Source organism: Opisthocomus hoazin, chromosome 25 (assembly GCF_030867145.1).
Source record: "Opisthocomus hoazin isolate bOpiHoa1 chromosome 25, bOpiHoa1.hap1, whole genome shotgun sequence".
Taxonomy (NCBI): Eukaryota; Metazoa; Chordata; class Aves; order Opisthocomiformes; family Opisthocomidae; genus Opisthocomus; species Opisthocomus hoazin.
In genome coordinates, this window is record NC_134438.1 from 11056174 (window position 1) to 11069241 (window position 13068).

Consider the following 13068-nt stretch of genomic DNA (forward strand, 5'->3'; position numbering starts at 1 on the left):
CCGTTGGGAAAACTTGGGGAGTGGTGGAAGGGTTTTTGGGAGTTTGGTGGTTTTGGTTTGTTGGATTTTTCCCCGAATTTGACATTTCATGCGAGTACAGTCATCTCGGTTTAAGGCATAGGTGAGCGTTGTATGAAGACTGGCGTGGGTCCGTGCCCACCCTTGGAGGTGGTCTCTTCAGCAGCGGGTCTCGGCAGGCCTCTGGCAGGTTTGTACATCTCACAGCCTGTTGCTGGTGGGGCTTCGGAGGAGCAGCGGTCTGTTCAGCTGCTGTTCCCGCTGCTGGGATACGCCGGCAGGCGCCTGCTCCGGCCAGCTCCTGGGCTGCGTTTTGAAGGCAAACACTGAGAGCCTTTTCCCCTAAAGCCCCAAATGTTCTGCTGTAGTATGTGACTTAAATTTATCAAGGTCACTGAACCCTATTTAATGTGCTTTCTGGGAAGATGACAGGGTACAAAAGATTGCTTTGTACCCTTCTGTCAGCAGGGTGAAGCAGCAGTACAAGAGCTCGGTGATTTGTGTGCTGAAGGGGCCGTGGTTATCTAGCGATATGGCAGATTCGCTAATAACACCTGACAGAAGTATTGCAAAGGAATAGTTGTATAAAACCCCTCTTCTGTCATGCAGTGGTTTTAAAAAGAAAATATTTTCTTTTTATAATATCAAGAATGCGGATTCCCATGTGACACAATATTGAGTTCAGGTGCCTAGCCAGTAGGTGTGAATTGAATGGAAAGTATTACCACTGTATTTTGAAGCAGTTGCTTGTCTGTAGAGACTCTTAGGTAAGGAATTTTGTATTTTAATACTTTTTATAGATTTCCAAACAATTTCAGGATATTGTCGCTGTCTTGCTCGGGAGATGCTGAGGTTGGATGGTTGTTGCTCAGCTGTCCTTAAAATCACTGTGCCAGTTGACAGCAGCAGAGTCAGGCTTTGGTAGCACAGAATGGCTTTTCCGTTCAGGTGGTTGCATTACAACCACCCAACTCTTTCTGCTGCTTTCTTTTTTTGAAACTTCATTGAAATGCCATTCTTGTGGCAAGATCCTGCTTAATTTTTACAAGTTATTCTTGTTTGTCGTTTTTCAGGAAAAGTCATCAACAAAGACCTGCGCCACTACTTGAGCCTTCAGTTCCAGAAGGGCTCGATAGACCATAAACTCCAGCAAGTGATCAGAGACAATCTCTACTTGAGAACCATCCCTTGTAAGTATGTAAAGATCATCCTCATTTGACCTGTTCCTGCTAACCGTCACATAATTTGAGAGCTTGAAATGCCTTCTCTCCTTGTCTGGTTTATAGTTCTACCTTGCAGTAGGAACTTCTGTAAACAGCTTTGCTAGAGTAGTTTCATATCTTAAGTTGCAATGAAAAGGTAGGGCCAATACGGACAGACGAAACAGGGAAAACTTCAGCATTCAAAGCTCAGACTATTTCCAGAATATCTGTGTTTTACTCATCGGAAGTTTTGTTGTTGTTAGAATAACCGCACCCCCCATGGGAAATAAACCTTCCTCGGCATGACCGCACAGTGCAGATGCATCCTGGGTTTTGCCGGTGTGTTGGTTTTTGCACAGAGAGGAGCTGCGACCTCAGGGGGTCACAGGCGTTAGGCAGAGTCACGCAGCTGGAAGGAGGGTGGCGGGAGGGGTTGTCTGCGGAAATGCTGCCGTGGCAGAAGGCGCAGGGTGACTGTTGTTCGCTCATCCTGAGAAGGTGGTACAAGGAGGTAGTGGCAAGAGGGAGAGTGAATGCGTGGCCCAAGAAGGAGAGGAAGAAACAGCGTGTGGGCAGACTTTACTGTCACAGCAAGAATTAATTAGTCAGAGACTCTTAATGGGCCTGCCTCAGCAGGTATGCCAGCCCTTCTGCTCTCAGCATCTGCTAGCATCTCTTGGTCCAGCCAGTGCAGGGGTTAACTTGCCTTTAGCGAGGTGCCTAGAGGGTACCGCTCCTGCGAGCGGAGCTTTACAGAAAGCACCGTTCAAGGTACAGGACGCTCTGAAAGCAGCCAAATACCCTGTCATTGCTTCTCACCCTCCTGTGCCATTTCATTTCTTAATTGTCACAAGATCATCCTTTACCTTGTCTCAAAGGTTCACTGATTAAAAAGCTCATCACTGATTGTGTTTAAATATTCACTGCATTAAAAACTTCAAAGTTTGTCAACTAACATTTTTATAACCACAGGAATTTCATTCTCAATTTAGCGTTATTATCATGTTAAGCTCACCCAAGAGCCTGTGACTTTCTTAAAAGATAATAGTGAAAGGCAGATTGTTTACTAGCAGCTGTTGGTTCATGCTGCTGCCTGAAAAAATTGACCTATGCCTTTAAAATGCTGTTAGGTTATAGGCAGTAGCGAATCAGTGGAGTCCTTTCCAGGAGAGCTTTAATTAAGCTATTATAACTATGGGAGACCTGTATTTATACACATAACACTTTGAGAACTTCTGCATTATCACAGCAATTTACTGATTACTTTGAAAAATCTTACCTGTAGCTAGGGTTTGGAGTATAGATGAATTACACTCTGAATTGTAAGGGTAAAAAATAGGGTTTGTGCCCAGTTACAGATTTGGTGGCCCAAAAACCAAATGTGCTTAGTCACACAGTCCTCAGTACAAATTAGTGAGTTGGCACTGATGGAAACAGTGGCGAGAAGAAGGACCCTTACAGCAGTGTTAAAATACCACGGCTCTTAAACAGCTCCCCAGAATCCCAGACTTCTGTGGCCTGGCCCAGGTGTCGTCAGCTTCCACAGGATTAAGTTTTCAGTTCACTGAGTGTAAGAAAGAATTCTCTCTAATTACCACCTCACCCAGCATTTTTCCCCCTCCTTCCTCAATAGCAGAACTGTAATTCCTACATTATTTGCCTAGTTTTGATATATTATTGTTCACTTTCTTGCCAGTGTTTTAACTCTTATCTTGCTGGAGTGACGTCATCATTGTATGAAGATTCAAATATGTATTGTTTTTACTGAATTGTACAGCAGGCAGGATCTGGTAAACAGGCAGCACTTCAGCATCTTACAAGAGTGTTTTCTCTGTCTTTCCAGGCACTACAAGGGCTCCCAGAGATGGGGAGGTCCCTGGGGTAGACTATAATTTCATTCCTGTTGAGCAGTTCAAAGCACTGGAAGAGAGTGGAGCCTTGCTGGAAAGTGGAACATATGATGGTACGTTGATGACGTTTAATGGAATGGGAATAAGGGCCCAGTACTCGTGTCCGGTATCTTGGTCTAAGTGTAGCTCCTTGTACCCAGGAGATGCCGATTTTCCTGTCCGTTGATGGTCATTACACTAGTAGAGCATCAATATTGAATCTAGTTTTGGAGTACCTGTGAAGAGGAGTAGTGGGCTTGTTTTGAAGCTGTCTAGTAAATCACAAGTTGTACTTTCAATCACTCTTAATGCAATCTGATTATTTTCCCTGTTGCGTTTTTGAGGAAGCATACTGAAAATGCTTGTCTGTGCTTGGTAGAATTTTGTTTTAATTGAATTCATAGTCAATTTTGTTTAAACCTTTGAGAACAGAGCCATGTTCTTTTCAGCGGTGCACGTCAAAAGGACAGAAGGCAAGGGAAATTCTGATACAGCAGGGGAAAAAAAGAGTATTTTGCAATGAAAAATTGAACAACACTAGACCAAATTGTCCAAATCTGCAGCGACGTTGTTTTTGTTAAATGTGATGGGGAAAAAGCATTGTAACGAGGGTAGTGACCCATCAAGAACCGGTTATCCAGAGGAGTCCTGGAGCTGCTGCCATGTGATGAGCCTTTGCTTTGCTTTGTTTTAAAGGCGTTCGATGGCAGTCAGAGGTAACTTTAAGCTTCCTCACATCCCTGTGCTCCAGGGTGGGGGGACGGACCGAAACCCACCTTTGTTTGCAGTGAGAGGGAGAGAGAGCAGTCTGCCTGGCTCAGCCCTGGGATGTCCTGCGCTCCTGTGGAGCGTGCCTTGGCTGCAGGCGGCTTCCAGGTGATCATTGCCTGGTCTCTCTAGCGGTACTTGAAGTCAGCTAAATTACAGCCAAATTTTGAGAAATGCTGAGCATGTGCAGCTTTCATTGGTGCTCAACAGTATTTACCAGATTATAAACCTCCATGATTTTTACGTGTATTTGATTCAAACAACTTTAAGCGTGCATCCCAAAGACTTCTTTGGTAGGTGGTGGTTTTACTGGCCATTGAATGAATTTGATTGATCCCCTCCCCAAAGAAAAGAAAAAGAAGATGTCCACAGTAGAAAATTCTGTGAAAGACTCTGTACCTTCTTGTTTTACGTGTCTCACTCACGCTGTCTGTTAACATCATCCTGTCTGTGGAAATCCCCTAAACAAATTTAGACTAAACTAGTACTTTTTTTTCCTTAGCTCCCCTTTATCTGGCTGTCACCACTCTGCGCCTCGCCCTTGCTGATATTTTCAGAAGGGTTTCTTACTTTTTTTTTTTTCACATGGTCAGAACCGTATCTAGCCACCCAATGTTACCCCGGCAGGAATTCTGGGAAGCTCTCTTGCTGTGTGTTCAATTCCCTAAGAAAAATCATATGAGCAGTCAGGAGAGAGGTTAGTTGCCAAAATTCTTTTCCAGAAGACATCAGATGATTCCTAGTCTTTGTGTTTTAGATTAAAATATTGAAGTAAAAATGTGTTCGTTTTTCTCAAGTACAAATCATTTTAGTATGAAGCTATATTGGTGGCTTTGTTTAGCAAGTATATTGTCAGTAGAAAATTGTAGCACTGTAGTTTTAAAATCAATTATTCATAACTTTTTATGTAAATAGATACTTTATGTTTCTGCACAAAACTAATTTGCTTTTTGACTTCAGTGTGTTTCTGTTGCTGCATATTACTCTGTTAATCAGTTAAACAGTACAGAGAGTAAGAACAATAAGATTTTTACTGTTTGGCTTCTCTCGGATTGTTCCCCAAGTCACTATGGAGCATTAGTGAATTCCAGGTAAAATAGCAAATCTGTCTTTTTTTTTTCTCTGAAATGTGCCAAGATAGAAAGTTTGAATTACACCTGTTCTTTTCTGATGTCCAATAGCATCATTGGCAAAAAGACGATATAGCAATAAATAGGTTTTGACTGTTGTCCTCTTTAAGAAGTTAAGTTACAGTTCAGGTCTTTCACCAAAAAGATATTACGTGGGCAATAAAATGTTCACTGCCAGTGCTTTCAGCAGGTATCAGTGCTTTGGTGATCTTGATTTCTGTCTCATTGTCAGGTAATTTTTACGGTACTCCGAAGCCTCCAGCGGAGCCCAGCCCCTTTCAGCCTGATCCAGTGGATCAAGTTCTTTTTGACAATGATTTTGATACCGAATCACAGAGGAAAAGAACCACATCCGTCAGCAAAATGCAAAGGGTGGACAGTTCACTCCCTGAAGAGGAGGAGGAGGAGGAAAAGGAAGCAGTTAATGGCAGCGGGGGGATAGGTTGGTTGACATTGGGAGAAATTCCCTGAAGTACTGTGTGAATGGAGAAGTACACAAATAACATTCATATTTGCTTGAACCGCTTCCTTAGTTTTGGTAAAGTTTGAAGGCAGTTTTCTATTCAGAGTGGTGTTTTTACTCAATTTTGAAATTATCTTTTAAAAAGAAACAGCTGTTCTCCCAGCCAGATGTGCAATTGCATCATAAAATGCACTGCTCAGTAGAGAACATGTAGTGCTGGGTATCAGCCAGTTACATGAGGAGGAAGGAAGATTATATCCACTCCTTAAATAACGGAATCCTTTGCAGAGTATAATTCATGCCCTGTAAATGTTACTGTTTAATTTTGAGGAGATTACTAAATCTGTGTGCAGGAGATTTTAGTGAAGCGATTGGTTTAAGGGGCGACGCTAGCTCATACTGTAAAATTTTCAGATGATTTTGGTTAAGGGAACTGTGGCACAGCCTGGAGCTGCCTAAGGGGGGTTGTGGAGAGGAATAAAGCAGAGTGCCGTGGGACTGGACCAGCGTCCACTCGGACGCTTCAAAGATTGGCACGATGCCCTTTTCCTGTTGCTGTCATGGTTACTCGTCTCGAGGGGGAAGAACTGATGGTGGAGAGAAACAGTCACATTGCATTTGCAGATGATCCTGTGTGTGAGTGTTGAAGACAGACTTACATTCACCAGACCTGACCTAATCTTGCCAGCCTCGGGGCTGGCAGCACCACAGCCCAGAGCAGCCCGGTGGGTAGGTGAAGGTCACAGGCATCATCATGTGACGAAGGATACCGAGCGTGACCTTGGGACTGAAGGGTGGAGGCTTGCATTTAAAGTTCTCTGCAGCGATTTTTAGGAGCTTTTTCTTGTGCCTTGCAGGAGGGTAGTGCTTGTTTTATGGGCACTTTGGGTCTGCTCTACACTTCATTCTGCTGCTTTGAGGAATATTAGTAGGATCTGGGGGGGGAGTTGATGGCATCACAAACACTGTTCTCTATGTAGGAATGGCAACAAAGTGTAGTCAAGTTGGATTTTTGCCAGCGTTGATTTTTCAGCACAGGCTCAGACACATAATACAAGGTTAATTCTATTTGGCAGGGAAAGAGCAGAGTTCAGTGTTTTCATGTCAGCTTTTCAAAGTTCACAGCTGAAAAAAAAAAAGAGTGGAAAAATGCACATCACATACAGGGACGTGTTTGACATCCACTCGTAGCCAGATTAAGAGGGTGGTTCTTTGTGAGAAACAACATAAACATCTGACAAATAGTAACACTTTCCCTGAACAACTGCAGAAAACAAAGAAAAACATTCAGATTCTCCTGACTGGATGAAACCTGTTCCCAGCTACAACCAGACAAGCAGCTCCATGGACTTCAGAAATTACTTGTCGAGGGATGAAACCTTGGAGCCGCTGCCCAAGAATTGGGAGATGGCCTACACCGACACTGGCATGATCTACTTCATCGAGTGAGTAGACCAACGCCGCGGAGGGGTTGCTGTGCCCTTGAGAGAAGTGCTGATGATCTGCAGTCTAGGAAGCTGCCTGCTGCTCTTACACCTCTCTTCTGCTGCTCTTACTGCTTCTATTTCTGTGTGAAATCTAATATATTCCTACTGTTTCGTTTCTACTGATAGTCATCTATGCTGCATACTTGGTACAATTGCCATAGCACAGGAAAGCCTTATGATTCCACGTGCAAAGTCAGTTGTTTGTAATATGAGTTTTGTATCTCACAAAATACAAAGCTGGGTGAGGTACAACATTGTATAAACCTTCACGATGTCAAATTTCTGTGAAATCTGAGAGCTTGTTTGTTCTCTCTTCGCTGCTTGTGTTCCTTGGCTGGGAATGCATACTTAAAAGTGCAAATAGCACAGATTAAAGCCCAGAATAGGAAAGCAGTTCATATGTGCACATGTGAAATGGCCTCATTTATTACTTTCTAAAGTAAACAAAAAACCTTACTGAGAGTCAAGCATAAGAAGAGTCTAAAAATATTTTTTCCCTTCAGGTAGAAGCAGCTGATATGCCCGCATGAGCTCTTGGGGGCAGAGGACAGTGTTTGTGCCTTTAACATTTCACTTCTGCCCTGGAGAGTCTCCAGCATACTCCTACCTCTGAGCATCATTGTTGCCTTTTTTTAGCATTTTATGATGTGACTGAGGCACAACTAAAGGTTACATTATGTAAAGGCTACAGTTTACACATGGTAGTAAATATTTAAAAGTTAAAGCAAAGTTTATTCAATCTGAGGGAGTTCTCTTCTTCTGACGGGTTTTTTCTTCTCCACAGTCATAACACCAAGACAACTACGTGGCTGGATCCACGCCTCTGTAAGAAAGCCAAAGCTCCTGAAGATTGTGAAGATGGAGGTGAGATGTTCAGAATTCATTTGTCACCTGTGAGTGATAAAAGTCCGAGTTTGTCACAGCTGGATATGATCCATTACTGCTGTGGTAGAAGCTTCTTCCTGGAACACGTGACTGGAGCAGGCAGTGTAGTGCTGAGTGTCCCTAGTTTGGTGGCAACAGGAGTTTACATAAGACTGGGACAGTCCATAGTGTATTTTCCCTGAAATAGTAGAATCTGGCTGAATTGTGGGTTTATCTGCATTCCTGAGATGAGAACGAGATATTTTGTTCCAGTAACTATCATTGCTAGGGGGAAAGCTGCTTAGATTAGTGACAATCTCCCTGGAAATTGTTGTGCGAGAGGACTATGGCAGGAGGAAAAGGTCCATAAGTGTTAGAACACAGGAGTAATGAAGAAGATACAGTGTAATACCTTCTGCTAATTGTACCTATTGCTAATTATACCTATTGCACGTGACATGATATAAGATTTGAATGAGTAAGTAGAGGGACAATCTGGCTACCTTCAGCTCTTCACGCTGTTGCTTCAAGACTTACAACTTACAGGTCAGGTTCATGACTGGCCTACAGACAACTCCTGCAACCATTTCCTGCATAGTCATGCAATTTAGTCAGCTGGAAAAGAGTACCACATAGCTCCATCTTCGGCAAATGCCTGACATGTTACAAAAGCTGAGGCAGACTCAGGATAGCCTGTCGTCTTCCTAATTTGCACAGCCTAACAATCATGAATTCGTAATGAAGCCAGGTGGAGCAATGGATGCATACTGCTGCTTATTAAACGTATGTGCAGCTCACCACAGGATAAAAAGAGCACTTTAAACAGAGATGCAGGATATCCAAATGAACAACATTTAAATGAATAGACCCACTGGGTCTTTTGTCAAATCCTGTGGAGTGACGCTGGTATTAATATTTGGTAACATGCTGTCATATGCTAGGAAAATTCCTGTTACCATCAAACTTAGGGCAGCCTCAAACAAGATTACATAGCAATTTTATCCTTCAAATGTCTAGCTAGCTGACTGAATCCATTATTCTAATATTTAAATTTCCATGGTTAAGATAGCTAGAACAGTAAAGTTAGAATAGTTGGACCTCTGTGTTAACTGCTTATCACCTGCAGTCAGTAATGATCTGCTGCTGGGCACCACCTTACCAGATTCTGAATTTGCCGTAAAAAGGAGCTTTTCAGAAGTAACTTTTAGTACCTATATCAAACAAGTAATTTTTTATTTTAGACCCCTAATGTAGGAATGTCCAAGGCAGTCCAAGCCTGAGCCGTTGTCAGCCGGCTTGCTATGGCTGCAAGAACAGTCAAGCTGCAGCAGTACAGAACTGCATTTCATCCTCTTGGCAGGCCGGACAGCCTGTGGTGAATTTGATGTGGCCAGACCTAAACACGTGCTAGCTAGTTTTAGGGTGTCTCACTGTATTGTGAACATCAGGGCGAAGCAGCCTGCCACGGTGGGGGCTGTCTTCTTACTCATCACATGTGGCTGTTACAGTTCTGACTGAAGGTTTCTTGGGTTGACTGACAGGTGAAATGTTGTCAGAATGCAGTGAAATACCCTGATGTCATTAAGAGAAGAAATAAAGGTGGCATTACTTCTGCCAGGTGGTCTTAAACGGAAAGTACAAGAGGAATGGAGGTGCATGGTTTTACAAGCTTGGAATGTGATACTGCAAGGCGTTTATAGCTCTTTTGTGGTGTATTTGGGGGCAGAAGCAGTGTGACCATATTCATACTGTATGATTTAAAAAGTTGACAACTATCAAATCACATTTGTAATTTATAATTAGATTAATTTTAAATAATGTATTTTGCTTCCCCTTTATAGATTCTTCCTCTCTAAATAGGTTAGTTTGTATCTTGTCTTTAAGTTTATTACATGTTTAAAGTGGTGTGATTTTGTTGAATACAAGTCTCCTCACCTAGTGGACCAAAGAGTGAGAGTTATAGGGCTTCAGATTCCCTGGAGCAGGCTGATATCCTTTCCTCAGAGGGACTAGCCTCAAACAAATGAAGGGAAGGAAAAAGGACCTGTATTTTTCTCGTATTTTTCATGAGTCTGGAATCTGTCCTCTTGTTCCTTCATAAGAACTCTGATATTTGCAGATAGTTTTCCACTGTAATGGAGAATTTTGTTCTTTTTGATTGCAGAACTTCCTTATGGGTGGGAAAAAATAGAAGACCCTCAATATGGAACATACTATGTTGAGTAAGTGCTAATAATTAATTTGACATAGTTACAAATTGAGCAGAAAGTAATGAAGCTTTTGATACGCAGTACGTGGAGGTTGTAATGTGATGTAGGTATTAAACATATCCAGCAGGAACAGTTCTAGCGGCAGTGAACACATGGTGCACTCTTCTGAGGCACTGGCACGTGGGAAGATTCGTGGTGTGACCTTACGGACTTGCTGGAGTGTATTTTGTTTCGGGTGGGAAAGCAAGTAGCAACCAAAGTGATTATTAATGGGAATGAGCTGATGTCATTTTTCTTAGCTTTAACAAAGATGGGATCAGTTGATTGAAGAGTAGCACCTGATAACTGTGAAAGAGCAAGAGTAACTTACATCTCATTGCTGTCTCCAAAAACCCAAGTAAATAACTACTAAAATGCTGCAAGAGCTCTTCTGACTCTCCTTCAGGTCAGAGTAAACGAAATCTCTCTTTAACCATGGAGGAGAAAATAAGCAGAGTGGAAAATGTTAGCTTCAGAGAACAAGCTAACGTTTTTTGCCTTTGCAAAGCCAACACAGGTATTTAAATTCTGCTCAAACTTACTGGTTTGTTTTTTTTTTTCACTCTGCTGTGCTACTCTAGTATCTACTAGTGAAAAGGGTGATGCCTTGAGTTTGTCAACATTTTAGGTAGATGGAAGCAACATACAAGTTCAAGAAAAAAGCAGATTTTCTCAGTTCTATTACCTTTTGAAAATTTGCAGAGTGGAATGAAGGTATACTCTACATAATAATTACAGAAAGTAAAATTGTGTTGGTTCTTAAAGTAAATCAAGTTGGTGAAAGAACAAAAATGCTTTCAGTGTTGATTATGATAGTTTGTCGTTCGTTCCTCTAGAGCATTAATCTGAAATGATAAAAAGTAGTATTTGTAGAGGTATCTTCTGTGGTTGTCTTTTCTGTGATCTAGGCAGAATGCTTTCTGCTGAAATCCTGATCTACCTTTTGTATGTCTACAGTCATATTAACCAGAAAACTCAGTTTGAAAACCCAGTGTTGGAAGCCAAAAGAAAAAAACAGCTAGGACAGACTGACGTTGGCACTTCAAAATCAGGTATCACTGAATATTGTGTTCTTTGTCACTTTATCTGCAAGTATGCATCGTAAGTAACCAATTTCAGAATTCATCAAGGCATTAGCGTTGTCTTTTTGCTGGCCATTCTGGTGTAGCCCTCCCAGTCTGTAGGATTTTTTGAATGGTTTTTTAATATTAAAGTTGAACTGACACCCGAAGACTGCTTTAAAATAATTTTGATCATTCTGAAGCTGGTTGTCATAAGCAGCTTTTGAATATATGGAGAGTTAGAAGAGCCAGCTGGAAGATGCAGATGAAACCACACCTTGAATTTTTGTGCACTTGATCTACTTTAAGCTTGGTATTCCAGAGTTAGAGTGTAAAACTGGGAATTACAGGTGGGAGCTTTAGTTCCAGCTCTATTGTAATCTGTACTGCGGTCTTGAAAAAACTCTTTAACTTTCCCATTCGCTTAACTCAGCTGTGAAATGAGCGTAACAGTATCTTGTTTCCTCTACTCTCTAACAGTGCGGTAGAGGTTACCCAATGTTAACCAAACAAATCGTTATTCTCTATGGCACCTTTAAAAAATAAACAAACAAAAACCATACCAAACTAACCCTGGTTTCCTACCTTCATGTCTCTTTATTCCATAATTCAAAAGGATCAGAGAAGTCTGTCTTCACCAGAGATCCATCCCAGCTTACAGGAGCACTTATACGGACATCGCTGAAAAAAAGTACAATGGGATTTGGCTTTACAATCATTGGAGGGGACAGACCTGATGAGTTTCTCCAAGTGAAGAATGTGTTAAAAGATGGACCTGCTGCACAAGATGGGAGAATTGCACCAGGTAAAGTATTATTTCTCGAAACTTCCATTTCCTGTGGTGCTTTTAGAGAATGCATCTTTTCAGGCACCGGAGGCTGGAAGACACCATCCACTGACTCTGAAAATGAACACCTCACTAAACGAAACGGTTTTCAGATTTGTGGAAGATCTGTGCAGAGGAGTGGCTGAAAAGGAAAAGACTGCACAGCGATTCCCTCCAGTTAGGCTTTTGTTCAGAGCCTCAGAACACGGGACGGGTGCGGGAGGTTTCGTTTCTGGTTTTGATGCTGTTGAACTTTCTTTCATAACAGGTGATGTCATCGTAGACATAAACGGAAGTTGTGTCCTTGGCCATACCCATGCAGATGTTGTTCAGATGTTTCAGCTAGTTCCTGTCAATCAGTATGTGAACATGACTTTGTGTCGTGGTTATCCTCTGCCTGATGACAATGAAGACCCTGTGGTAGATATAGTGACAGCTACACCGATTATCAATGGACCGCCTGTGACGAAAGGAGATGTTTGTGTGACCAGTCAAGATTTAGTAGCAGGAACAGTTGTGTTGGACCAGAATGGAAAAACGGGCCCTATGTTGGTCAATGGTCGTCTGAATGGCCCTTCCATGGATACAACTGAGCAGAGGATCTCTGTTGCATCTTCAGGAGGCTCTCAGCCAGAGCTGGTCAGCATTCCTCTAGTCAAAGGTCCTAAAGGCTTTGGGTTTGCCATTGCAGACAGTCCTACAGGACAGAAGGTGAAAATGATTTTAGACAGCCAGTGGTGTCAAGGCCTTCAGAAAGGGGATGTAATCAAGGAGATTTGCCATCAGAACGTACAGAACTTGACACATCTGCAGGTGGTGGAGGTACTGAAGCAGTTTCCAGTAGGAGCAGAGGTTCCGCTGCTTATCTTAAGAGGAGGTACATACGTAAATTTACAGTTGTCATATATGGTTATATGCTTTCTAGAAGGCCCTTTTTAGTGTGATATCTAAATCATGTCCAGCCTTGATGGCTAAAGTAGCAGCTTATTATGTCGCCAAGCAAGTTTAATTTTTACCGTCGAGTATTTGGGGTGAGAGCATATTGGTAGGGTTTTTACCAAAAGTTTTATTATGATGTGTTTATGCACTGTCTCTTCCAAGCGTCTGGGGA

The 13068-nt window shown here is 42.2% G+C and overlaps 1 protein-coding gene across 2 annotated transcripts in view; it reads left to right on the forward strand.

Annotated features, from left to right (window-relative positions):
- MAGI3 (membrane associated guanylate kinase, WW and PDZ domain containing 3) overlaps positions 1–13068 on the forward strand; it is a 70428-nt gene that overhangs the window by 35863 nt on the left and 21497 nt on the right. For both annotated transcript variants that reach the window (XM_075442954.1, XM_075442955.1), the window contains exons 2-10: positions 1092–1208; positions 3064–3183; positions 5240–5449; positions 6741–6915; positions 7742–7821; positions 9986–10043; positions 11028–11122; positions 11748–11936; positions 12226–12834. In XM_075442954.1, the coding sequence (XP_075299069.1) occupies positions 1092–1208; positions 3064–3183; positions 5240–5449; positions 6741–6915; positions 7742–7821; positions 9986–10043; positions 11028–11122; positions 11748–11936; positions 12226–12834 (1653 nt within the window). The remainder of the gene's footprint in view (positions 1–1091; positions 1209–3063; positions 3184–5239; positions 5450–6740; positions 6916–7741; positions 7822–9985; positions 10044–11027; positions 11123–11747; positions 11937–12225; positions 12835–13068) is intronic.